The sequence below is a fragment of the Lepidochelys kempii genome, chromosome 1 (assembly GCF_965140265.1).
Source record: "Lepidochelys kempii isolate rLepKem1 chromosome 1, rLepKem1.hap2, whole genome shotgun sequence".
NCBI lineage: Eukaryota > Metazoa > Chordata > Testudines > Cheloniidae > Lepidochelys > Lepidochelys kempii.
The window spans coordinates 253811070-253837448 of NC_133256.1; the positions used below are offsets into that span (position 1 = coordinate 253811070).

Genomic DNA, 26379 nt, shown 5'->3' on the forward strand with positions numbered 1-26379 from the left:
CTGTATCTGTACTTGCCAAACACTCACACGGAATGGGGGTAGGTAGGTCAGCTCTATAAGCAGGTTCTTAAAGACAGTGCCTGTCTGCTTCCCTGTGCTGAAATACTGCATAAAACATAGAATGCAGTGACAATCAGTCAGTAGCATTCCAGTCTCCGGGGATTGCCTCTCCATTAGCAACACATTCCTCTACTTTTTTTCCCTCCCCTTAAATCTCTCCAGTTTACAAACCACATATCCAGTGTTGAGCATTTTTTGTGACAATAAGTGGCTATTAATGCATAACTGAGCTGGTGTGCCCACAACAGTACAGGCCAGTGTGATTCGAAACAGCAAGGCACCGCTCTGCTGAGCTAGAAATGGAAAAGCCTGTTTGGACCAAGTGAGTTGTTAAGATGAGGATGCAAAAAGAATTGGGACAGCACATGCCAAGTCCTGTTTCTCTTTTAAGGTGCCGGCGCACTTACACCTTGCAGTGTTGCAGAGGGGAATGTGATGGTTGTGGTCACTGGCATGCTGCTGGGGATTCTCACAGCTGGTACAAAGCTTCCAACTTGTGGAAGTGCCATAGTCTCACTCACTAATCCCATAGCTAATAGAAGAAAATAAACTGATTGCTGAACTGACACTAAAGGCATACACGTGGTATTGAGAACATTAGCAGGCTCAGGAAACTGTCTGACTGAACTGAGAACAACTAATTTGTGTCCCTTTCTGTGTTTTCCAGGCCGTGTGTATGAAGGAAAGGTTTATACTGGCCTGTGTAACTTGTATGAGAAATGGGACCGACTGACTCTGTCCCAGCGCAAAGGACTAAATCATCGTTACCACCTCGGTTGTGGCTGCAAGGTATGTATTGCCTCCAGTTAGATGCAATTAAAAGCCTAATCCTAGAACTGTGCTCATTGCAGCTTATAGCAATAATGCAGGTGAACTATCAGGGAAGGAACCAAAGGGCAAGAGTTTTTTTACAGAAGGCAAAACAAGACAAATTTTGCTCTTCACGGGTTTCACAACGTAGTGAACAAGTTAAAGTTTTCTGCCTGCGCCTTTTCTATGCACCTTTTGGTATAATTTGGCAGGGTGGGGCAGAATCTCTGAAAATTTCACAAACATTATTTTGCAGATCAGCGAAATTATGTGCAGAGCTGCTGGGAAAATGTGTTAAGCTTTTTTCCCCCTGAAAACATTTTGAGTGATTAAAAGTTCAGAACTTATCTCTAAGACTTTGCACTCAGCTCCCATCCTGCAAATACTTAGGCACATGCTTGATTCTAAGCCAGAGGTTCCCAAACTGTGGAGCACAGTGATATGGTTATCGAGGGAGTACAAAGACCTGATGGAGCCACTCTGAAAGGCTGGAGTTAAGAGGGGGCTCTGTCCGGCAGGGGAAGTGGACAGGGCACTGTGCAGGTGGTCTCGACTCCCAAGACCAGGCTCCCTGCCTGCCTTGCTCCCTCACCACTGCAACAGTCACAACCCAGCAGTTATGCTCCTCTGCTGGGGATATTAGCAGAGACTGTGTGAGTGGGGAACGAAAGGCTATACCCCGGGAGTACTGACCCACCTGCCAGAGAGAGCCCCTTCCTGACCCTGGCCAGACAGAGCCTATGCAAGGAAAGCAGACAGGGCCGCACTCAAGGGCTGGAGTCAGCAGGGGACCCTGTACAGCAGGGGGCCAGTACTCATGGGTGCAGCCTTCCACTCTGGTCCTGACCCTGGCCCTTCAGTGCTGCCCTGCACAGGCGGGGAGCGAAATGGGCAGGGAGCTGTGTCCCGGTAGCCAACACTACCTGACTGCTGCAGGGAGTGGAAGGTTTCCTCAGCTGCCACATGGTTAGTGTCCCCCACCCCTGGCCCCCGTGGGTACAGGGTATTCCTTCCCCATAACCCTGTTAAAAAGAAGGGTGTGGTCATTGGACATGAACCTCTGAAGGGGCGCTCAGCAAAGAAAAGTTTGGGAACCTCTGGAAGACAAGTAATGGTGCGGGAGGGGGAGCGACAAATCCCATGAATGGTAAGGTAGGCATGACTGGAAACGTTTGCGCACCACTGTTCTAAGCACCCGAACAGTGCCATTGACATTAATGGCACTGCTTGTGTGGGCAAGTTAAGAACATGTTTAGGTGTTTGCAAGATCGGGGCTTAATTTTTTAGTTAGCACATTAGTGCTTAAAAAGAATTTCAAAAACACCAGTTTCTGATTTAAAAGCAAAGTCCTATAAAATGTGCCTTCAATTTACCCCTATTCCACTTGCTGATTATAATTGCAGATTAAACCCTGCTACTACCTGCCCTGCTTTGTGACCTCCAAGAATGAGTGTCTTTGGACAGACATGCTCTCCAACATCGGTCATTCAGGGTCCCAATCAAAGCACTATGCCTGCATCCGACAGAAGGAAGGATACTGCAGCTGGTACAGAGGATGGGCGCCTCCTGATAAAACTATCATCAACGCCACAGATCCCTGAGCACAGTCCCTTCCCCATTTCCTTTCCTCCCTCCCTTGTGGCTGAGCTTCTCTTGGACAATAACTTCTACCAGATCATGATGATGACAATGAAATTAGTGCCTGTTTTCTTTCAAATTTTAGCACTTCGAACACTTAAAAAAAAGAAAAAGTCTATGCTGTCATACTGAATTTGTTTTTAATCACTTTTCGATTCTGAGATCACCCATTTCAGTCAGATTATATTTGTCTGGGAACGTTCGTTTGCACACCGGAAAAAAAAATTATGGAGCCCTTGCTCTCTCTATGTATCATTATCTATAGCAATATAATCTATATTTTTTTAGGAAAACAAAAATATAAAAACTATCCCAGTTCGGCACTATATCATTCTTCCTTGCCCTGGCTTCCCCAAGCCCTCTTCGCACACTCACTGCACAAATTATGTAGACTGAAGCTATTTGAAGGGGAAACTGGTTTAATTAACTAGATCAGTAAATAAAACAAACAAACCCCTATTCAAATCGGGAATTTTGGAAGTGTGATTGGCTCCAGAAGTGGGAGAACTCAGTTGGTGTTAAGACACTGCATCATCTGGTAAAAGCACCAAGGACTGAATGTCCTCCTTGCTCATTCAGTCACAGTGTGAAGGCAAGAGCACACTGGAAGTTCTGGGGTTCCATAGAACATAAAGAGAGGTTTATTATTATCATGAGGTTTTTGAAATAAAACCTGCATTCAGGGAGGTAATTCACCTAAGTACAATGCAGCAGGTGAAATGTTGAGCTTCTCTCTTTTAAACAGAGTTACTCCTGAAATTTTTGCAGTTTAGCTCCTGCAGAAAAATTCCCTTGTGAACATCTTAAACCAAACAAATGAAAATTATCAACACTAAAAATCAATCAATCACTCCCATGGAGAGGGGGAAAGGGGAGACTCACTAGGGTTTATTGCTATAAGAAATCTATTGCCAAAATAGTGTTTAGCTGAAGTAAGATGTATATACACATAATGACATAAGCTATTTTTGACAGGACGTGGAATTATTTGGTGTTATAAACAATGAATGCTTTGATTGTGTTTTAAAACAGAAATCTTGACATTCCGAGTCAGTGATTTATTTTTGGTAAAAGATGTTGAAACTCCAGTGTACCTGCAGTAGTGGTTAGAATCACTGTTTCATGCCCTCTTCCCCAACCATGGCTTACCTCCTACAGCTACACTGGCTGCAGTTGTATATGTAGTGAAAGCAAAAGCTGGCAGAGTGAGGCAAGGAAAAGCAACATCTTGACAGGCACCTCCTAGAACTTTAAATTTCAGCTGTCCAGTGGATTCCAAGTGGGTCAAGTGCTCTGTTTCCCCCAAGCTGTTGTTAATATAGCTATGGGCACACGCTTTTTCCACGTCCTGAGGCGACATGGGGGAAGGGATGGTCCTGGCTTCACTGTCGACTGGAGGATTTTTTTGTTCTGTTTTGTTTTTATTAAGAAAACTATAATATAAATTTTCTTATTAAATAAAAATATTTTAAGGTTTAATGTTGATGAGGAGGGGTTGCTGACAAAATGGGTGACTGTATATTTTACCGAGTGTACGGGGGAGGAGGGCAACACTTAACAACATTATTTGTGTTTGTTTTTTATTATTATAATTATTTATCTTACATAGACATGTATCTTCAGTTCATTCCACTTAGGAAGCAGAGCTGCTGTCAGCAAGAAAAGGCATTGCAGTCATCCTAGACAGGGACAATATAGCATTCTCTATGCAGTGATCTTTTCAATTTGTTTGAGGCTTCTTCGCCATTATGAGACGGGGAAGAGTGTATTCTAGTGTTGGGATTGATGCATCAATCATTTTGGGGCTTGTTTGACTTCAATGGAGCTATGCTGATTTACACCAGTTGAGGATCTGGCCCATTTATTAGAAGACACTTACAGGAGAATGTAGGTGTTTGGCTTAAATGGCATTTTCATAGAATCGTTTGGATTAGAAAGAACCTTGGGTGGAATCGTCAGCAATGCCTAAGTGGTTTAGGAGCACTCAGCTCACTGAAAGTCAATGGGGCTTGTGCCTAGGCGCACTTAAAAATGCCACCCCTTGTCTCTACCCTTAAATTATGGACCTGATCATCAAAGGCAATAAGCATCATCAAACCCTACTGATATCAGGGGGAGATTAGGTTGCTTTTTAGGATCAGGTGCTATATCAGGCTGCTTCCCTTTTCAGCTGGGCATCATCAAGTTGGGCCGTAAGCACAGGGGACCAATTTCTGCTCTGTTCCATCTGTGCAACTGCAGAGCTTTCTTATGCGTCTCTAGCAATGATAATTCCACCAGTACACTTCACAACTTGTGAAGTGACCATCACTGGAGCTAACCAAGGCCTGACCCAACTACCATTCGATCAAAGGTTCTTTAGCAATCATTAAATCATTGAGCACAGCCATTTCTCCGAGCTTTGGAAGGCGAGATGAAGCTTGTCATGCAATGAGTTGTCAGGCGTTGATTTGGATTTCCATTAAACTGTGGCTCTGTATTTTACCTGCTCACTGACTGTATAATTTAAAATCATATAAATAGCTGAAACATTACAGTATTGCAATCACATTATTGTGAAAATCTTTATTTTGTTGCTACAAAGATGTGTGTTCCTAGGTGGGCTGTAATGTATCTATGCGCTTTGTAAACAAACAAACAACAAAAACCCCAACGCTGCTACCAACAGAGTTATTTTCCTATCCAGATTTCCATTTCATATTGCAGAGGGTAAAAATATGTTTGACATGCAGACAGCTAGACTGGTAAAGGCGGGGGCTTGGAAAGCAACCCTCTCCCTTGCCAAATAAAGATGCAGCCGTAGAGGCTTTTTAAAATGTGGAACCAAATAGAGGGAAAGAGTAAGGGGGAAGAAACCAGCACAAAATACATTTCTTTTAGGAGGCTTTGAGGTTTTTTTAAATGAATACTATCAGGGACAGCTATTTTGTGGACTAAGCTTGCCCTTGCATTATAAGGGGCTTGTCCAAAGCCCATTGGAATCAATGGGTGTTTTTCCATTGACTTAAATGGGCTTTGGGGTCAGGCACCTAAATTTCTGCCTCACTCTCTACTCTTCCCTTGCCTCACTGAAGATCACTTCAGCCTGCCAAGGCACAACTCCCTCCTTCTAGATTACAACAGGCCTTGCAGTATGTAAGCACTCTGTCTGGAGGACAGGAGTGAAGCTCCCGTCAGGGTGTTGTTTTCCCAGGTTAGCGTGGGTTGCTGTTGCATAAATCTCTTGCTGCTTCCCCTTTGTTGCGAAGGTTGAAATGTGGCCTCTAACATCCCCACCAGCCATGCTCTGTGCTGAAAGGGACACTGTCAATGGGACTACTTACATCTGTGTCCGCATGATCAGGGCCTTAGTTTTTAACAAACACACTTTTACTAGGTTTTAAATAAATCAATATTATTAAAACTCCATTTTTACAAACCTAATTCACTTTTCTAGACTATTTTTGCAGTTTCCTTATTTCCATTTTGTTTTGTTGCTTAGAATCATAGAATATCAGGGTTGGAAGGGACCTCAGGAGGTCATCTAGTCCAACCCCCTGCTCAAAAGCAGGACCCATACCCAATTAAATCATCCCAGCCAGGGCTTTGTCAAGCCTGACCTTAAAAACTTCTAAGGAAGGAGATTCCACCACCTCCCTAGGCAACGCATTCCAGTGTTTCACCACCCTCATAGTGAAAAAGTTTTTCCTAATATCCAACCTAAACCTCCCCCACTGCAACTTGAGACCATTACTCCTTGTCCTGTCCTCTTCCACCACTGAGAATAGTCTAGAACCGTCCTCTCTGGAACTACCTCTCAGGTAGTTGAAAGCAGCTATCAAATCCCCGCTCATTCTTCTCTTCTGCAGACTAAACAATCCCAGTTCCCTCAGCCTCTCCTCATAACTCATGTGTTCCAGACCCCTAATCATTTTTGTTGCCCTTCGCTGGACTCTCTCCAATTTATCCACATCCTTCTTGTAGTGTGGGGCCCAAAACTAGACACAGTACTCCAGATGAGGCCTCACCAATGTCGAATAGAGGGGGACGATCACGTCCCTCGATCTGCTCGCTATGCCCCTACTTATACATCCCAAAATGCCATTGGCCTTCTTGGCAACAAGGGCACACTGCTGGCTCATATCCAGCTTCTCATCCACTTTTCTGCAGAGCTGCTGCCTAGCCATTCGGTCCCTAGTCTGTAGCTGTGCATTGGGTTCTTCCGTCCTAAGTGCAGGACCCTGCACTTATCCTTATTGAACCTCATCAGATTTCTTTTGGCCCAATCCTCCAATTTGTCTAGGTCCCTCTGTATCCTATCCCTCCCCTCCAGAGTATCTACCACTCCTCCCAGTTTAGTATCATCCGCAAATTTGCTGAGAGTGCAATCCACACCATCCTCCAGATCATTTATGAAGATATTGAACAAAACCGGCCCCAGGACCGACCGCTGGGGCACTCCACTTGACACCGGCTGCCAACTAGACATGGAGCCATTGATCACTACCCGTTGAGCCCGACAATCTAGCCAACTTTCTACCCACCTTATAGTGCATTCATCCAGCCCATACTTCCTTAACTTGCTGACAAGAATACTGTGGGAGACCGTGTCAAAAGCTTTGCTAAAGTCAAGATACAATACATTCACTGCTTTCCCTTCATCCACAGAACCAGTAATCTCATCATAGAAGGCGATTAGATTAGTCAGGCATGACCTTCCTTTGGTGAATCCATGCTGACTGTTCCTGATCACTTTCCTCTCATGTAAGTGCTTCAGGATTGATTCTTTGAGGACCTGCTCCATGATTTTTCCGGGGACTGAAGTGAGGCTTACTGGCCTGTAGTTCCCAGGATCCTCCTTCTTCCCTTTTTTAAAGATTGGCACTACATTAGCCTTTTTCCAGTCATCCGGGACTTCCCCCGTTCGCCACGAGTTTTCAAAGATAATGGCCAATGGCTCTGCAATCACAGCCGCCAGTTCCTTTAGCACTCTCGGATGCAACTCATCCGGCCCCATGGACTTGTGCACGTCCAGTTTTTCTAAATAGTCCCTAACCACCTCTTTCTCCCAGAGGGCTGGCCATCTATTTCCCATGTTGTGATGCCCAGCACAGCAGTCTGGGAGCTGACCTTGTTCGTGAAGACAGAGGCAAAAAAAGCATTGAGTACATTAGCTTTTTCCACATCCTCCGTCACTAGGTTGCCTCCCTCATTCATTAAGGGGCCCACACTTTCCTTGGCTTTCTTCTTGTTGCCAACATAGCTGAAGAAACCCTTCTTGTTACTCTTAACATCTCTCGCTAGCTGCAGCTCCAGGTGCGATTTGGCCCTCCTAATTTCATTCCTACATGCCCGAGCAATATTTTTATACTCTTCCCTGGTCATATGTCCAACCTTCCACTTCTTGTAAGCTTCTTTTTTATGCTTAAGATCTGCTAGGATTTCACCGTTAAGCCAAGCTGGTGGCCTGCCATACTTACTATTCTTTCGACACATCGGGATGGTTTGTCCCTGTAACCTCAACAGGGATTCCTTGAAATACAGCCAGCTCTCCTGGACTCCTTTCCCATTCTCTGAGCTTGGATAACGGATCCGTCAGTTTCACTTTCAAATCCAATTTCACTTTCCAGTTCTCATCACAAGCACAGTACTGGAATGTTCCGACTGCCAACTCTGCCTGGGGGCTCTTGGTTTCTTTAAATATTGTTTCCTTTTAAAGTTGGGAGGGGGGTGTTCCCCCCTCCCCATTTTTTTTCTTTAGGGAAAAGGGTGAGGGGGATTATCTGTATGTGGAATTTCCTGTGCAGAGTCCCACTAAAGTCAATAGGGCTCTGTGCAGACAGAGCACTCCACCAACACAGTGTAAACCTCAGGATCAGGGCCTAATTTTGGTGTGCCAAACATGACCCTCATCTACACTTTGAACTGGGGTGTAATTCCCCACTGGAGTAGACAAACCCACTCTAGTTCTGATTGGAGCACCAGTGGAGGTACAGGTTAGTCACTCCAAGTACAGTACGTGTCTAGTGTCTTAGAGGGATGCTATTTGGCAGCTAGCCCCTCCTGCCACTCCGGCTACGCTCTGTTATTAGCACATTAGTACTTGCAACCCCAGGTCAGAGTGTAGACATACCCTTAATATGTCTGACTCATCAACGTAGACCTTCCACACTCACCAGTGGGGAAAATGCTATCTCAGGGTGCCCATGAACACACCACTTAATAAGAACTCAAAGGGAAGGCACAAGGAAGAAAGAGTTCCCATTGTTTCACAGGACTTGCCAGGTATATTTCTTCAACTTTTTTCAAAATATTCTAAGTCTATGAATCCTTTGTATTTTGGAAGGGAGTGACAAAATTCAAAGGATGGTGCAAACTTTTTTTTTTTTTTCCCATGCAGCTCAAAGTTTTCTGTCCACCAAATCTTGACAAAATCCTTAAAAAAAAAAAAAATCCACTAAGCCTATGTTGCTGCTTTTGTTGTAGTGGCTTAATCAGTATCTTGGTCACTCCCTTTTCTTCACTGAGCCCCTCTGCTGTTCCTGGTAGTCACAGAAATTTGGGGAAAGGAAACGAAGCCTGGGAGAAAATTTTATCCAGAAGAAATATATTTGTTGCTAAATTCTGTAACACTAGTTTACAGTTTTCCTCCATGCTATTTATAAATTTTATACTCAATGTATACTGTCTTTAAGGTAATACCGCATAATGTTCAATTTTTATAGTGTCCTTTTCTTCTAAGCAGTAAAGTGGTTTTATTTCTATCACAGACATTCTATCTCTGCCTTGCTTATGTTAGTCAGTCCTTTACTTTAACCATATACAACTGGTACCATATACTTTAACATATACAAATGTTGCTTTTTCATTGGCTTTTACCTGAAAATCAAGCCTCTGGCAATTGTTCTACTCCTGAAGATTCCCTCAACAATCCCCCTCTCTTTTTAAAGCAACCACTCTCCTGAGGTCCTGTTGTTGGGGTCACCAGCCGCAAAATGGAAGGAAATCCCTTTTGGAGTCTGTGAGTTCCACTTTTTAGATGGCCAGATGGGGTCACTACAGAGCAATGCAGCCACTATGGCTGAACGGGTAACACTGACTGCTCCTGAGGAGGAACATTTACACTGATGATGTGTGCAGCAAAGGGGGCTGTTGCTATTACAATAGGCTGCTCCATAAAGGCTAGTTTGAAGCACATTTTATCCAATATACCAGTGTTTTCATGGACTTACTGCCCATAATGAGAGAAGGTGGAGGTTACTCAATCAAATCCTTTCCATTGTGAAAATCTCAACCCTTGGAATATCTCTTTAATGTGACTAGTTATGGGTAATCGAAAATTTTCCATCAAAGCTTTCTTTTTGACAAAAAGTCGGGTGTTCAACTACATTAATATTTTCCCTCACAATTTTGAGTTTTTGTCAGAAATATTTGGTTTTCTGGCAAAAAGTAGAAATTTTCCATTGCACATTTTGACAAAAAAAAATTGGGGGGGAGAGGGGGGGGTCAAAAGTTTCCATCACAGAACCCTCCTTCCACACACACGATTTTCTGAACTTCTTTATGACTAGTCCTCATCCATACCCCTTTCCAATTAGGAGCCTATTAGCATTTGGAAAAGTTTGGACATGCAAAGCTGTGTTTTCTGATCTGACAACTGTACTAGTGAGGGAAAGTTACTTTAAGAAGAGATTTAACTCAAGTATCTTCATAAACACTTCTATAGTGCCTGCCATACAATGGTCATATAATGCTTTACAAACACCAACAACCTTAGTTCCACAACACCTCAGTGAGGTGGGAAAGTATTATTATTCCCATTTTACACATGAGCAAGCTGAAGCAGGTCAGTTAAGTGACTTGCGAAAGTCACAGCAGATGTGTGTGGCAGAGACTGGGAAAAGCACCCAACATTGCTTCCATCACATACATGCCCCTTTCTAGTCTCTATTTGCACAAATAGGCTTTTGTTTGCCCAAATGTTTGGGGAGTAGCTGCTCTTCATAAGGATACCCATATTTGTACATGAACAATAGCGTTTGCGTACAAATGAGATTATTGGCTGTTTATTATTTGCAGTATTGTCGAACAGGTCAGAGTCAATGTGCAGCCATCCTTCACACCCGGGGCCAATAAGAGGACCCACATGTGGCTGTGGCCAAAGACAGACAATGTCACACATCACTGGTGACTGCTCTCTGACCAGCTTTGATGGTGGTCTGTGGGCTCTGCACTTCGCTGACAAGGCTGCCGCAAACTGGCTTGGCAAGTCCCGCCTCCGATAAGAAATTATGTGCAATTTGTTATTCCCCTGTTTAAAAGGGTTCCATCGTTCTTTCCAGGAGTCAAAACAATGCTACAATGCTACCCACTGGCTGGAAATTACTTATCCAAACTATCTCATGAACAACAAATACATTTGGATGAGTCTACAAATGATTTCCAAACAGTGGGGTGGGGAAAAAAGCTATATCTGTCAGACAATTTATTTGCAACAAACAGTTTGCCCAGCTCTGTTAGAAATATAAGTCCTGATGTGAGGGCAAGGCACATTCACATCTGTCCTGGAGCATCTTGGATGACAAAGTGTCCTCATAATTTGTTGATATGATTAAATGAAATCGGGCCTTACAAATTAATTTGACTTAAACTAGGACAAACTGTAGCCCAGTGTAAAGAACACACCATTCTCTTATCTGTCTGTCTCAGGAACTTATCTGGCCCCCATGACTGTAGCATCTGAGCACGCCACAGTCTAACATTTCTCCTTTGAAGTGCAGCAGTGCTATTATCACATGTTACAGATGGGGAATGGAAGTGTAGAGGGACTACGAGTCAGAACTTTAAAGGTATTAGGTGCCCACACATACAGATGCTTTGTGGGATTTTCATAAGCAGCTGGGAACTTTTTGGGGATTTTTGAAAATCCCACTAGGCATCTACCTACATGTTTAAGCACTTAAATACCTTCAAAAAATCTGCTCTCAAAGGAGTTACCAAAGGTCACACAAGAAATCTGTGGCAGATGAGGGGCTCAAACCCAGATCTCCAGAATCCCACAGTAGCACCCAAACAACTGGACCACAAAAGCTCTCTTTATGCCCCTGATTAAAGACCAAGGCAAGAGCCAGAAATATTGGACAAGCTGGAAAGATAAGCATCTTTTTCATATATGGTAAGAATGTCTCATCATTTGCAGTTTTTTACTCCAAAGTGAACCTAAAGACCCGCTGATAATGCAAGTGGGTGGCCTCCTTTGGATCACGTGACCTGTTTTCTAGCTCTGCAGCCACCAACCATAAAACTTTCCTCTGATTATACGGCATGCTAATCAGCCACATCATCTCTGGGCCCAGCCACCCCACAGTCAGATACCATAAAAAAGCCTGACACTTTGACCATTGGAAAAATAAAGCAACACGGAAGCACAGCTCAGTGGACTCAAACACTTTCCAAGACATGTGTCTCTCTCTTTGAGTAGATCTATATATTACCACCCAGCTTTGCTAACAATTGTGGAGGCTTCTTTCATTCTGTCAGACATTTATGAGTATGGGACGTGCCTTAGAATTATAGATATGCATATTTTCAGTATACCATAGAAATGCAGGGGAGGAAGCGACCTCCAGAAGTCATCAAGTCCAGCCCCCTAAGATAAAGCAGCACCTAAGTAAACCTAGACCATCCCTGACAGGTGTTTGTCCAACCTGTTTTTAAAAATCTCTAATGATGGGGTTTTCACAACCTCCCTTGGAAGCCTATTTCAGAACTTAACTATCCTTATCATTTGAAAGTTTTTCCTAATATCTAACCTACATCTCTTTGCTGCAGATTAAGCCAATTAAATATTGATCTACATATTTAAAGTGAAGATATCAATCAACATCCATAACACAATTAAATTACTGCGATTGATAATTTGCAATTAACAAAAGCAAATAAAAAATCTCAAAATAGAAGTTTGATAACTGCCTTATTGGATGTCCATTCATGTAAAAGATTATCTACAATATCTAACCCTTATATCACTACTAATCCTACCAATGAAGATTAAGGAAGAACCCAACTGGTTGGACTAGGGAAGTTGGTAGCATTGGTCTTATTAACAAAATTAAACAGACAAAAAATGGTGGAGGGCCCTATCTGGATACTGTTCGACTTGTCTTATGCATTTACAGCCCTGATATACTTAGCTGCAGTAAGCCTTCTAGCCTTATGACCTCTCAGTTGCAGGGCTGTGTACTGGCCTGTAAGAGGGATTTAGGTCAGGAGATATTGTATTATGAGTGTCATATGAGTAATTGAGGAAGGACACCAATTTTCATCTCAAAAGCAGGGCTGGCCCTAAACAGGCCACCAGCCTTGCACCTGAATTCAAAATGAACCCAGCTATACAAACTGAAAAGCAGGAGATAATTCAGATATGGGGTCAGGGCTCATAGACAGAAAGGACCATTGAGATCTTTGGGGGAGGCAGAAGGAGTCATATGTTCATGGATGCGTGTTGACCGTTGAGCTTCTCAAAGGGCCAGACTAAGAGTCGTCATGCCTCTGCCTAGGGTCAACCCCACTTGTGAGGGAAAACCAAAAGAAATACAACTGAGTTGTTTAAACACTCCCACTTCTGCTCCCTTCCCCAGGTTCAGAAGGAGACAGCTGCCCAGCACTCTTAGGAAGTCGCTGCCTTTAAGGAGCCCATGGAATGCCTAATTATTGTGCAGGTCTAAGGTACAGTATGTACTAGTTCACAGATAGGATGAATAAACACCAAGAGCAATTACGCTACAGCAAATTATGCAAGACAAACAGAATAAGAGCTCATGTTCAAAAACTCGAAACTGCTTCATTTAACAATCCAACAGCTGGTAAGTATGTCTAATAGATGGTAACCATGTGACAGATGAGACAAATCAACAGCAGCACAGCACTCTTTTGTAAGAAACTTCTGCTTCACCCCACATCTCTGATCGTCCTGCTCTTCTATGCATTAGGACGAGCGCAAAGACCAACTCAGCCACATCCAAACAGACCTGTTCCCTGTCTATGACAACCAGAGTCAGCAATTTATTTCTCACTCTTTCACCATCTGTGTCTTTCCAGGAACTGAGGGAAAAGGAAAGAGGCACCCAGGGACGTGTTCTATGCCTGCTATTTTTCTGCTAGTAATTTATTGTCTGTAAAGTTACAGATATTATTTAAATTGCCAGGGCTCCCAGAGTGAGTGATTCTTTCCACTCCCAACCACAGATTCGCTGCATCTTCCCCAACTAGATCATCATCAAAATAAACAAAGGACACTTACCATCTGCTTATGGCTTGGGAAGAATGTTTGCTCCACAAGAGGGAACTTCTCAGGACCCAGGGAGTTGAAGATTTTAATTAGCTGAGAGAACTAAAGAGAGAGAGAGTGTCTATTGTTTATTAGACAATAAACTAATGCTTTTAAAAAGTGCTGGTATGAAGGAGGGCTGGGGAATCACATTATCTTCTCCCACCCACCTTTCTGCAATTGACAATGGTGAAAAATATAGCATGCTAAGCTACCACTATCTCTCATGGGGTGCATAAAATTCATGCACTTGAGAGAAGGGAAGGAGTTAAGTGAAGAGACTGGAAGTGGACCAGCTTGCATTCAATTACAGATCCACTATAAACAGGTTTAGCTTTCACAGCACAGAAGGGCTGAGAGTAAAGAGAGGGCGGCTCTTCGTGAGAGTGTGGAGGAAAGGGCTTAAGACCCAAGCACTCCTTCGGTGTGTGTGTGTGACCGAAATAAGTAGTAGCCACTTATGTATAGCAACAAAACAAAATAAAACTCTCTCCCCCATGCAACCAAATAAAGGATTGGTGATGTTTCTTAAAAGGTATGAGAGTAATCAAAAGAGACACTCACTAGAAAGAGAGAGTTTTCTACATCAGTGACTCTCAACCTTTCCAGTCTACTGTACCCATTTCAGAAAGCTGATTTGTCTTAAGTAACCCCAAGTTTCACCCCACTTAAAATCTACTTGCTTACAAAATCAAACATAAAATACAAAAGTGTCACAGCACACTATTATGAAAAATTGCTCACTTTCTCGTGTTTATCATATAATTATAAAATAAATCAATTGGAATATAAATATTGTACATACATTTCAGTGTATGGTATATAGAGCAGCATAACCAAGTCATTGTCTGTATGAAATTTTAGTTTGTACTGACTTTGCTAGTGCTTTTCATGTATTCTGTTGTAAAACTAGGCAAATAACTAGATGAGCTGATGTACCTCCTGGAAGACCTCTGCATACTTCCAGGGGTACACATAGCCTGGTTGAAAATCACTGTTCTACACCATCCAATTTGAGTGCTGGGCAAAGAAAGCATGAACCTGATGTCTATCTCATATAAACATCTCTTGTGACTAGGTTCACTTGAGAGGGTCTGTCACCAATCTTACATGCATGTAGCATGATGCACACAGAATGAAATAGAAAAAAGTTCACCTCTTACTTCCCCATTTATCTTGGGGGTCAAAGGAGACATCATCCTAAGCGAGTTATTTGAGGAAAGCAGTGTGCAAAGTCTATGTTGGAAAGCAGAGTCCTCAGGAAGTACTTCATGCACAAGAGCTAACATGGTAAGCCAGGACAACACACACATAATTAACTGTTTATCATCAAGGATCACACACAGCTACACATGAAGCATCCCACAATGTGATAATCTGACAGTGGGATAACAGAGCTATTCTAAGTGAGCAGAGTCTTGATTTCTACCCACCTTCCACAACCTTATAATAATTTGTATCACAAGGAATTTCAACTCCAATTTGACAATCTGCAAATATCTACACACTATTACAGGTACAGGGCCAACCCACAACATTTTGGCACCTGAGGCAGGGAGCTCAAATGACGCCCCCATGGCCCCTCACTTAGACCAAAACTTTGAAAGGTCTCAGTTCTGCCTTCTTCCTGTTCTACTCCTCTCACGGTACTGCTCTGCTACCTACCCCAATAAAGGAGAACTAACAACTTAAAATGCCTTGTTCAAAAATTTTAAGTAACACTTAACTTTCAAACGCTCGAACAGCAAGTGTAACTTTTCTTGTCTGCGTAGTAAACACTGGCGTTTTTATCTGTTTGAATAATCAAAGTGGTGCTTTCTATGTCTTCTTGGTTGCAAAGATTTGAACTGCTTCCTGAAGGTCCACAGTCTGGGCCGGCTCATGCTCTATTGAAATGGTGGCAAGGCCGACCAGCCTCTCCTGTGTCATTGTGGAGCGTAGATGTGTTTTTATTAACTTCAGCTTGGAGAAGCTGCATTCTCCACTGGCAACTGTTACAGGAAGTGTTAGAAGTATGCGCAGAGCAACAAAAGCATTTGGAAAGAGGGTGGTCATTTTATTTGTGCACATATATTCCAGACCAGCCTTTGCAGTTGATCCTGCTGAAATGTATCTTGAAGGGGCTTTCAGTTCATCACCTAAATCACTCGCATCAATATTGCGCATGTCATCATGTGTCAACACTGTCTCTAGTGCCCTGCATTGCTGGTGTAGGTCTTCTTCAGGTATAGTGAGGAGTTTTGGAATATCCTACAAAATCCCAAATATACTGCTGTGTTCCTTGAGCTGCATGAAACATTCTTCAACTGACTGTATTGCACAATCTAGCACCTGGTTAAAGAATTCAACTTTGAATTGTTGTTTGGGGTCTCTTAGGGGATTATCCCGTACCTTGTAACCAAAATGTCTTCTTCAGTGACTCTTGTATTCTTGAATGGGTGGGAAAATAGCTTCAGTGTGAAGTTCCTCTACCAACTTCTGTGCACTCTTCGGAATGTTTTGAAATCCCTCATCTGACCGGAAAGACTGTAGGTATGACTTTGCTTTGTCCCGTTGTTCCGTTGCTCCAGATATATCAAGGTCAACACCTTGGAGTCTCTTGCTTACAATATTTATTTCAAACAGTATGTCATGCCACAACACTAAGCCACACAGAAATTTGAAGTTATGTATGTTTCTGGTGATTCCATTTCTCTCTGCCACTGTTCTCCCATGAACAGTTCCTGTCACAGCATTATCCTCCATAATGGCAAATATGGCATCATCTATCTTCCCAGTTTGGTGTTTGATAGGCTTTATCGCCTCCACTCGACTTTCCCATCATGTGGCACTCAGTGGTTTCAGTGTCAGAGAGGATGTTCCCAGATGTTGCTTCAAAATTTGCCATCAATGAGTTGATGCAGAGAAAAATACATAGATGCTTTGAATTACATAAAAAAATTCAGCAGCCTCACTAGAAGCTGATGCTGCATCACTGACCACCAAGTTCAATGCATGAGAACTGCATGGGACAAAAAAGTCTCGAGGGTTTAACTCTCGGATCTGTGTCTGCACTCCTCTGTTCTTTCCTCTCATGTTGGCACCATTATCATAGCTCTGACCTCTCATGTCAGCTATCACAATTCCTATATCTTCCAGCTTTTTAAGAAGCACATTTGTCATACCAGCTCCTGTAGTATCATCAATGTCAATAAATTCTGGAAAATGCTCTCTGACAGTCACCATTGCAGGGACATTTTCACTAGGTTCTGTTGTTGTTACAAAACGTACCATTAAAGTCATTTGTTCCGTATGGCTGATGTCAGGTGTGCAGTCCAGAAGAACAGAGTAACATTTTGCTGACTTCAGATCTGCCACAATCTTCTGTTTGACTTTTGTTGCCAATAACTGTATGATCTCATTTTGAATGGTTTTTCCAAGGTAGTGGTGTGTGTACATTTCTTGGGTGGTGACTCTTCTTAGATGTTCCTGGAGTACAGCATCAAACTCAGCCATCAGCTCCACAATTTTAAGGAAGTTTCCATTGTTTGGCACATACAGCTGATCTGAAGTGCCATACAGTGCTAGGTTTTGGGTAGCAAGCATTCTCACAATGCCAATGAGCCTTTTCAGAACATTTTGCCAGTAAAGATACTCTGATGCAATCTTCTCTTGATGCTGATCATCTATGGTGGCCTTTAACCTTAGTCTCATCTCAAGTTCTTTCCTCCTATGGAATGCTCTCTGGTGATTTGCTGCCTTCTCATGGCATGCCAGATTTCTAGCCAGATTTTTCCAGTCCTTTGTTCCTGTAGAACCCAATGTGGCTGGAACATTAGATTGAAAGAGTTTGCAACAAAAACAGTATGCAGCATTCTGGGTTTTTGAGTACATAAGCCATGGCCTCTCCACTTTGTCACCATTGGGGATTTCACATCAGTAATGTGTTGGATGGAAACTTCTATTTTCATTGTCTTTGGGGAACATGAAGTTTTTCACTTGCTGTGGCCTATGCAGTACAAGGAAGTCCCTCAGGCTACTGCTCAAGTCCTGGATCATCTAGACTTAAGGAACTAAACTCAGCAGCAGCTGTTTCTTGCGCCTCCACTACACTCTTCTCTGATCTACACTTTTCTTCAGGAATGTGCGTGTGTAAGGGGACTGTTGCCCCCTTACTAATGTTCAGTGGGGGTGTTTTAGTTGCTAGCTCCCAGTACTAAAAGGGGGGTTGATGGGAAATCAGGACCCTGAGACTGACAGTCCCCAGGAACAATGGGGAGAGGCCAATACTCCAGGTCAGCCTGAATGACAGGACGGGCAGGCTAATCAGGGAGTCAGGAGGCCAGGGCGGTCCCGTCCTCCGTGTGAGCTGGAATTGCCTGGGTCAGACAGAGTGGGGCTGAGCTAAAGAGAAAGCAAGGGTCCAAGCTAAGCTGGGGAGCAGAGCTGTGCCAGATCCAGAGGGACCAGAAAAGCAGCCCAGAGAGAGCAGACCCTGCCCTGGGAGCAGAGCTGCAGCTCCAAAGCCAGAGGCACAGCCCAGAGAGAGCAGACTTGCCCTGGGAGGAGAGCTGCAGCAACCAGAGCCAGAGTGGCCAGAGAAGCAGCCCAGGAAGCAGGTCAGTGCTGGGAGCAGAGTCACAGAAGCAGCCTGTGGAGCAGACCTGGCCTGGGAGGAGAGCTTGTAGCAACCAGAGCCGGAGGGGCCAAGAAGCAGCCCAGGGAGCTGGAGGCAGAGCAGCAGCTGTGGTGAGGCAGAGTGGAGCAGGAGCCGGAGCAGTCCAGAGCCGGGTGTCATGAGCAGCTGGGGAGAGCGAGGGGGGACCCTGGGCAATGGGCCCAGCGCAGGGAGACACCTCAGCCAGGAGGCTCTGCAGGCCAGACTCGGAGGGGGATTGGTAACCCCGACAGGGTGGAGGCAATGTTAGAAAGAAGGGCCCTGCCACGTAGAGCCTGAGACCGTGTGGCCACCAGCAGAGCAAGTGTCCAACTCGCAGCATCCCTACAGCACAGCCAGGGCCTGAGAAGGAGGCCTGGGACTTACAAGGAACAGACTGTGAACTGCCCGGACATTCCAGAGACACTGTTTGTGATGTTCCCTGCCACAGAGCGGGGTGATGTTTCCTTTAACCTTTCCCATTTTCCCTTATTCTTTTTAAAATTAATTGTTGATTAAATAACTTGCATTTGCTTTAACTTGTACGTAATGGTCAGTGGGTCAGAGAAGTGCCCACTGCAGAGAGAGTACCCCGGAGTGGGGACACCCTAGCCCATCCTAGGTGACCACAGCAGAGTTGGGGGTCGAGCCCCCGCCCCAGGAATCCTGGGCCCAGCCTTGTTGGGGTTACAAGGACTCTGCCAGACAGGAGCGTGGAAGGGGAGTCCTCAAGGGCAGGGAGGCCACTGGGTAAAAGAAGTGGGAGTGAGGACTCAGATCCTTTCGCTAGCCCACTTCACCGGGGTAGTGCAGAAGCCAGAAAAGTTCCCCACAATAGCAGGACTATTCCCCCGCTTCCACATGGTTACATCCATTTGAGATGGAGATATGGATGTTGCAGTAGCTGCCAGGTCACCTGCGCTCTGACTAACTGGAAGATCAGGCATCTCCTCACCACCCTCATCCTCACTGGGGCTGAAAGGCTCACCGTGAACATTTGTGTCTATGTATCTCAGGAGAGCTCCTTCCCGCTTAGATAGAAAAGATTCCTTTGCTTTCTTTCTTTTTCTGAATGCTCTGGGGCGTTTTCTTCTGTCACTCATGACTGCAGTTCTGTGCCAGCTAGTGTGGCTCTCAACACTCAATTGAAGGGGACAAATAAGCAGGCTGGTAACAGGGCCTGAGTGAGGGAAGATATCACCATCTTAAGGGCCTAACTGGCTCCTGCTACTTCAGTTGACTGCCTGTTCTCCTCAAGTGGGTTCAGGGAAGCAGCAGGAAACAGGAAGCTCCCTGAGAAGCTGGTGTTAATCAGTCCAGGCTCCTGGGGGTGCTAGAGAGGTACATAAGAGGCTCCTCCTCCTCTCTCTCCTTGCAGCTCCTGCTGCTTTCTGTTATTCCCTCTCACCTTTTCTCCTGCCTGCCTGTTATGTCTCTTGTGCCCTCCTTCCTCCAGCACAGCACTCCACCATCTCTGTGCATCTCGAGCAGAGAGAATACATATGCACCAGCAGCAGACACAATTTTCTACACTCTGGGTCCTAGTGGCGCCCCCCACAGTCTGGCACCTGAGGCGGCTGCCTCCATTCGCCTCATGGTAAGGCCAGCCCTGTACATGTACAGTCTTCTGCCTGCTGTAAGTTGCATATACAGCACACTCCCTTATCTTTCTCTGGTAAAAGAAAAAATCTAATATTTGAAAGGTGGGTATGCAAGGCTGTGGCACTCAAAGAGTTAAGACATGCAAGTTCCTTGAGGCAAAAGAGACAGATTTTATGGAGGACAATATGCAGATACGACTAGGAGATGAAAGGAGACAGTAACAGGAGAAACATCATTGAAATTGCTTATGGAAGGATCTTCTGGATGATCTATGTTCCTTGTGACTGAGATTCATGTATGTAGCCACCTTGCAGTGTGCCTAAAGCACCTCACTAGGTGCTATAAGCACCATTCTAATAGGCAAGCTCCTTTTCAACTAGGTAGCAGTGCTGTTATTGACAGTCAGGACTGGTGATGTTGCAGAAAGAGGACTGCTTACTTCTCTTAATTCAGCGATTTCTAAGTTGAGATGAATCTCTCAGATATCAATTTTCATGGGTATTTAGAGAATTTACTTGTCGAGGCCTGCTGCAGCTGGGAGCAAACATCTCACTAATTCTAGCTACTGCTGACACACGTACCGGGGGCTTGGCAGAATTCAATTTTTTTTTATAATGCTGATGGAGAATATCAGTGTTTAGTTTTAAGTACCTTTTTAAATTTTCGTCTATTTAAATGTTCAGTTCCAGGAAATTATGAGGGAAGGCTATTGGGAGGTCAGATAATTTTTTAATGACAGGACACACTGAGATTCTAAAAGTTAAAGTTTATAACCATTAAACAAAAAACTGTCAACATCACATGTCAAAATATACAAAGTAAATACACTTAAATCAAACTTTAATAAGTTCTCAAGCAGAATTTTTCTTACTTTGCCTACCCGTACATTAACAACCATGAAAATATTTTTTTAATTTGGTTTGTGCATGTATGGTGAAATTGACGTCATCAACATTTACCAATAAAAATCTAATCCTTCAAAGCAGAGTAATATGTAATCAAACCCAGGGCTAAGGCTATGAGAATTTGCAAATAGAACTCTGCACAGAGATTCACAAACTGAAGCCCGAGGTTCAATTCACAGGGCTTGAAAGTAAGTCAACTCCCATAGGTTCTTTTAGAGAAGTTCAGTTAACTTAACCCTCTATTATGGGGAAAGTTCAGTTGTGGAAGGTTCTTATTGCAACCACACAATAACAATTTCACAACAAACCTTGGGATCCCCTCATCCTGAAGGAGACATTTCCAAGTTCCAGGACTGGTTGGGGGAAGAGGATAGCTGTTCAAGGAATAACGGACCCAGAGCATGGGGAGAGGAAAGTCCTTTAGCTTCTCAGCAGTGTGTTTGCTGAACTTTCACGAGCATAGGCTGAGGTTCATAATGCCTCAAGTTGCAATTCCAAGGCTCTGTTCAAGACAATGTGAGGTCTGATGAAAGTATGTTGTGCAAGTCTACTAAGTACCTTCGTTTGGGTTCCCTTCACAGCATTGCAATCACTGGACCACCTTAGCAAACATTTCTGTTTACTAAAGTGAGCTGTAGCTCACGAAAGCTTATGCTCTAATAAATTGGTTAGTCTCTAAGGTGCCACAAGTACTCCTTTTCTTCTTGCACGTCCTGGTGAAGAGAGCATTTTGGAAATTAAAGGATGATTCCTGTATGAAAAATCCTGCCAGTTTGTAAAAAACAGTCTGAAGGCCATGTGCCAGACACATACTGAAATGGCAGTTGCCCTTAGATTTGTAGGCACACAAAGATTTCCTTTTCTAAATTGTGTGGGATGAAATTCAGTGTTTGAGAAAATCCAGAAATCTTCCATCGGTGGCATAGTCACACCACTAGTACCATCACCCCCTTGGGCACATCAGCAGATAAGAGGAAAAATTCCATGCCTAGAATAATTTTTGTTGGCAACGAGGGTGTTGATCTAGAGGAAAGAGGACAGATTGCGTCTCTTAACTATTTGAACTACCCCTGCACATCCCAGAGAAACAAAACAAAATACTGTTTTGACTAGCAAAGTGAGAAAACAGAACTTAAAAGTTACACAAAGTGACATGGAGACACAGAGAGAAAGATCAACACACTGGCGAGAGAGACACATGCACCACAGTGGGTGCACACACAGATCTACAAACACAGACACAGAGATGCTGTATACATGTTACCCTACGAAAATAACTAAAGCTATTGAATAATTGCCTGGCTGACATATGGGGTATTTGCTTGTTAGTTTGCCTTCTTTTTGAAGCCTTAGGTATTGGCCACTGCTGTAGTAATGGGTGTGATACACACATGCTGGTAAAAGACTGAACTTTTTTTGCCCACCCTCGCCATTATAAGATGGGTCAGAATTGCAAAAAATTTACATCTTTCATATTGATCTCAGTAGCAAATGTTACATGTGTGATAGGCACTATACTGTACAAGAGACACCAATGGATTAACCCAGTACAGCAACTCTTATCTTCTTGCTTAGATATGAACATAAGAATGGCCACACTGGGTCAGACCAATGGTGCATCTAGCCCAGAATCCGGTCTTCCAACAGTGGCCAATGTCAGGTGCTTCACAGGGAACGAAACGAACAAGTAATCATCAAGTGATCTATCCCGTTGCCTATTCCCAGCTTCTGGCAAACAGAGGCTAGGGACACCATTCCTGCCCATCCTGGCTAATAGCCATCGATGGACTTATCCTCCATTAATTTATCTAGTTCTTTTTTGAACCCTGTTACGGTCTTAGCCTTCACAACATTCTCTGGCAAGGAGTTCCACAGGTTGACTGTGTGTTGTGTGAAGAAATACCCCCTTTTCTTTTAAACCTGCTGCCTATGCATTTTGTTTGGTGACTCCTAGTTCTTTTGTTATGTGAAGGAGTAAACACTTTCGTATTTACTTTCTCCACACCAGATCCTTGACACTGATGAGAATAGGTCAAGTATCCTCCCTGTATGTGTGTCCTAAATTAAGAGGAATGTTATTGTCAGCCATTCAGCTAGCTTATTCCTTGCACTAAGGGCCCATACTTACTCATAGTCAGTAGTACCTCAGTGCATAAGTAACCCCATGGATTTCAATGAGATCACATACAGAGCATAGGACTACTCAGTGTACTCATGGGTGGCACAATCTGGGCCCTTACTAACCCTACACAATCATGCATGTGCAGTAATATGGCATGCCTAAGCTAGCTGGGCTTGTCTATGTCAAAAGTTACTGCAGTAGGAAGAGCTTAAAAAGAAAAGGACAGGTGGATCTTAAGGCTGAGGGTAAAATTTTCTAACATGGCTAAGAGTACGCCTACACAGCAACTAGACATCTGCGGCTGGCTCATACTAGCCGATCTGAGCTTGGGCTGCAGGGCCGTTTTACCGCTGTGTAGACTTCCAGGCTCAGGCTGGAGATCGGGCTCTAGGAGTCCGCAAGGTGGGAGGGGGTTCCAGGGATCGGGCTCCAACCCAATCCCAGAAGCCTACACAGCAGTCAAAGAGCCCCACAGCCTGAGCTCCGCAAGCCCGAGTTGGCTGGCATGGGCCAGCTGTGGATTTTTCTTTGCTGTGTAGACATACCCTGAGTCACCTAGGAGCCTAAATCCCATTGAAAGTCAATGGCACTTAGGCTAAGTGATTCAGAAATTTTTACTCTGAAGCTTCAGATCTCCCCCACCTTGTGAAGAGGTGTAAGCGGTCTTACAAAATTGTGGATATTACTGCACATCATTACCCTGTATGAAATCCTGCGAAGTTTTGTACTGTAGCTTTTATAACACAGCGATTGTTGCAATTGGCTAATGCATCCTGACTGGTGTGGTTATACCAAAACTTTTACATAATTCCAAGATCCTGAAAATTCATTTTTTTGTTTAGCCTCTGTGAAATAGCTATTTTCACTTTAAAAAGTTCAAATTATGCATGTTGTCAATGCAAATTAATTTTCCATCTCTCTAAAAAAAATTGTTTTGAAATACTGAAAAATTCACAATTATCATTCAAAAATGAGCGTATTTTTCAGCCTCAATTCACTCAGTTGTGGAGGAATCATTACAGACTGTTGAGGGAAAAACCCCACAAAATTGTGAAACTTCTCATGAAATTGGATCATGTTTGAAAATACAAACAAAATGTGAAAAACCTCATTGCCTAACATTAGGTAATTTCATTTTTCACCCCCCCCCAGCCCCGCCTACAGTTATGTCTACCCAGTAAGTTTCCAAAAACCTTTGCCAAACAGATTCCTCCTTTCAGGATGCCTATTTTGCAATCAAAATGAAACAAGGGAAAAATATCTATCCCCAAGAAAAGCTGTTGGTGTCTGTCTCTTGTTTTCTAGCTATCATAAAATCTTTTGATTTCACTGCCAGAGAAGCTCTCAGTAATCAAAGGCAAGACAGAAATGCATACCTGAGCCAGCTCCAACCAGATAAAGTCACTAGCAGTGCCAAATGGCAGTTTGAGATCTTAGATTAAGTAAATTGCTTTGTGGATTTCGGTTTCTTTGTTTTGTTTGTGTAACAGGGTGCACTCACCCCTCATGAGCAGGGCTGGATTAACGCAGGGGCTTTAGGGGCTGCAGCCCAGGGCCTTGGGCTAAGGGGGGCCCTGCAGGCCCGGATACGGCCCGCTGCTTCTTTTCATCTGGCCCGCTAGCATGCCCCTGCCGCCCCTAGGCGAGGGCATTCAGGGAATCTCTGTGTGCTGCCCCTAGCAACAGCTCCGCAGCTCCCATTGGCTGGGAACTGCGGTCAATGGGAGCTGTAGGGACAGCAGCTGCAGGCACAGGCAGTGTGCATCACACAGAGCGGCCTGGCCCCTCCGCCTAGGGGCTGGCCATGCTGGCCACCTCTGGAAGCGGAGCAGCATGGAGCCAGGGATCCTGCCTTAGCCCCACAGCGCCACTGACGAGGAGCTGCCTGAGGTAAGTGCTTCCCAGCCGGAGCCTGCACCCCAACCCCCTACCTCAGCCCAGAGCCCCCTCCTGCACCCAAACTCCCTCCAAGACCCCACACCCCAACCCCCTATCCCAGCCCTGAGCCCCCTCCCACACCCAAACTCCCACCCAGAGCTCACACCCCAAACCTGCTGTCACACCACAACCCCGGTCCCATCCCTGGCCCAACTCCCATAGTTGGAGCTGCACCCCCACCCACACTCCAATCCCCTGCCCAGCCCTGAGCCTATTTCCACACTCCAAACCCCCAGGGGCCCCACAAAATCTAATAGCTCCAGCCGACAGGAGAGTTAATCCAGCCCTACTCGCAAGCGCCCCCTGGTGGAGCGCATATGCCTGCACACTCTGTGTGTTCATGGTGGGTCTTCGCTGACTCAGCCCTCCAGCCGAATCACACACAGTCTGTGTACTAAAAGCAAAGCAAACACCTTCTGGGATACAAATCCAACAGGGGCCTCTCTCAGTGCCCTCTGTAACATCTCTCTCAAGTTGTCTGGAATAGAGCAGTGCCCCAGGGCTCCTTCCCTGGAGGCAACATCTTCGCCCTCTCAGGGACTCTCTTCAGCTGGGCCACTACAGTTCAGTTCCCCTTCTGAGGTGCCTCAAAGTCCATGCTACTTTCCCAGTGGCTGGTGGGGGGAACCCAGGCCCAACCTCTACTCTGGGTCCTAGCCCAGGGACCCTATAAATAGCAACCATCTGCCACATCCCTTTAACTCAGGGGTGGCTAACCTTAGCCTGAGAAGGAGCCAGAATTTACCAACGTACATTGCCAAAGAGCCACAGTAATACGTCAGCAGCCCGCACGATCAGCTCCCCTCCCACCAGCACCTCCTGCCTACCAGCAGCCCTGCATCTCACCACCTCCCCCTCCCTCCCAATCAGCTGTTTCGTGGCATGCAGGAGGATTTGGTGGGGAGGAGCAAGAGCATGACAGGCTCAGAGGAGGGAAGTGGGGGCACCCCCCCCAGCACATCGGGAAGTTGGCACCTGTAGCTCTAGCCCCAGAGTCCATGTCTATATGAGGAGCCGCATATGGCTCCGGAGCCGCAGGTTGGCCACCCCTGCTTTAAATAAACAGCATTGCTGCTACAATTCCCTGGGCCACTTCTCCATGGCTCCAGCACATTCTTCACCCTTACATCAAGGCCTTGCCCTGGTGGAGTCCCAGTAGCCAACCCAGAGCTAATTCATGTTCCCCTCAGCCTCTGCCAGCACGGCTATGTCCAAGGTCCTGTAGCTTCCTCAGTCAGCCAGGTGCATCCTCCACTCTCCTCCAGATCCAGCAAGGAACTGAACTCACCCTGGCCCTGCAGCTTTTCTTATACTAGCCTGCTGGGCCCCAGTTGGCTGCTTCCCACACAGCCACTCTAGG

General features: G+C 44.8%; 2 protein-coding genes across 4 annotated transcripts in view; one reads left to right on the forward strand and one right to left on the reverse strand.

Annotated features, from left to right (window-relative positions):
- The window catches only part of TIMP3 (TIMP metallopeptidase inhibitor 3), a 46170-nt gene extending 41128 nt beyond the window's left edge, over window positions 1–5042 (forward strand). Inside the window, exons 4-5 of the mRNA XM_073324765.1 lie at window positions 728–849; window positions 2274–5042. Coding sequence (XP_073180866.1) covers window positions 728–849; window positions 2274–2471 — 320 coding nt within the window. The 3' untranslated portion in view covers window positions 2472–5042. The remainder of the gene's footprint in view (window positions 1–727; window positions 850–2273) is intronic.
- Window positions 1–26379, reverse strand: part of SYN3 (synapsin III) — a 279822-nt gene that overhangs the window by 163005 nt on the left and 90438 nt on the right. For 2 of the 3 annotated variants that reach the window (XM_073324725.1, XM_073324735.1), the window contains exon 6: window positions 13790–13879. The exons of the other annotated variant lie outside the window; for it this stretch is intronic. In XM_073324725.1, coding sequence (XP_073180826.1) covers window positions 13790–13879 — 90 coding nt within the window. The remainder of the gene's footprint in view (window positions 1–13789; window positions 13880–26379) is intronic. 3 annotated transcript variants of the gene reach the window in all.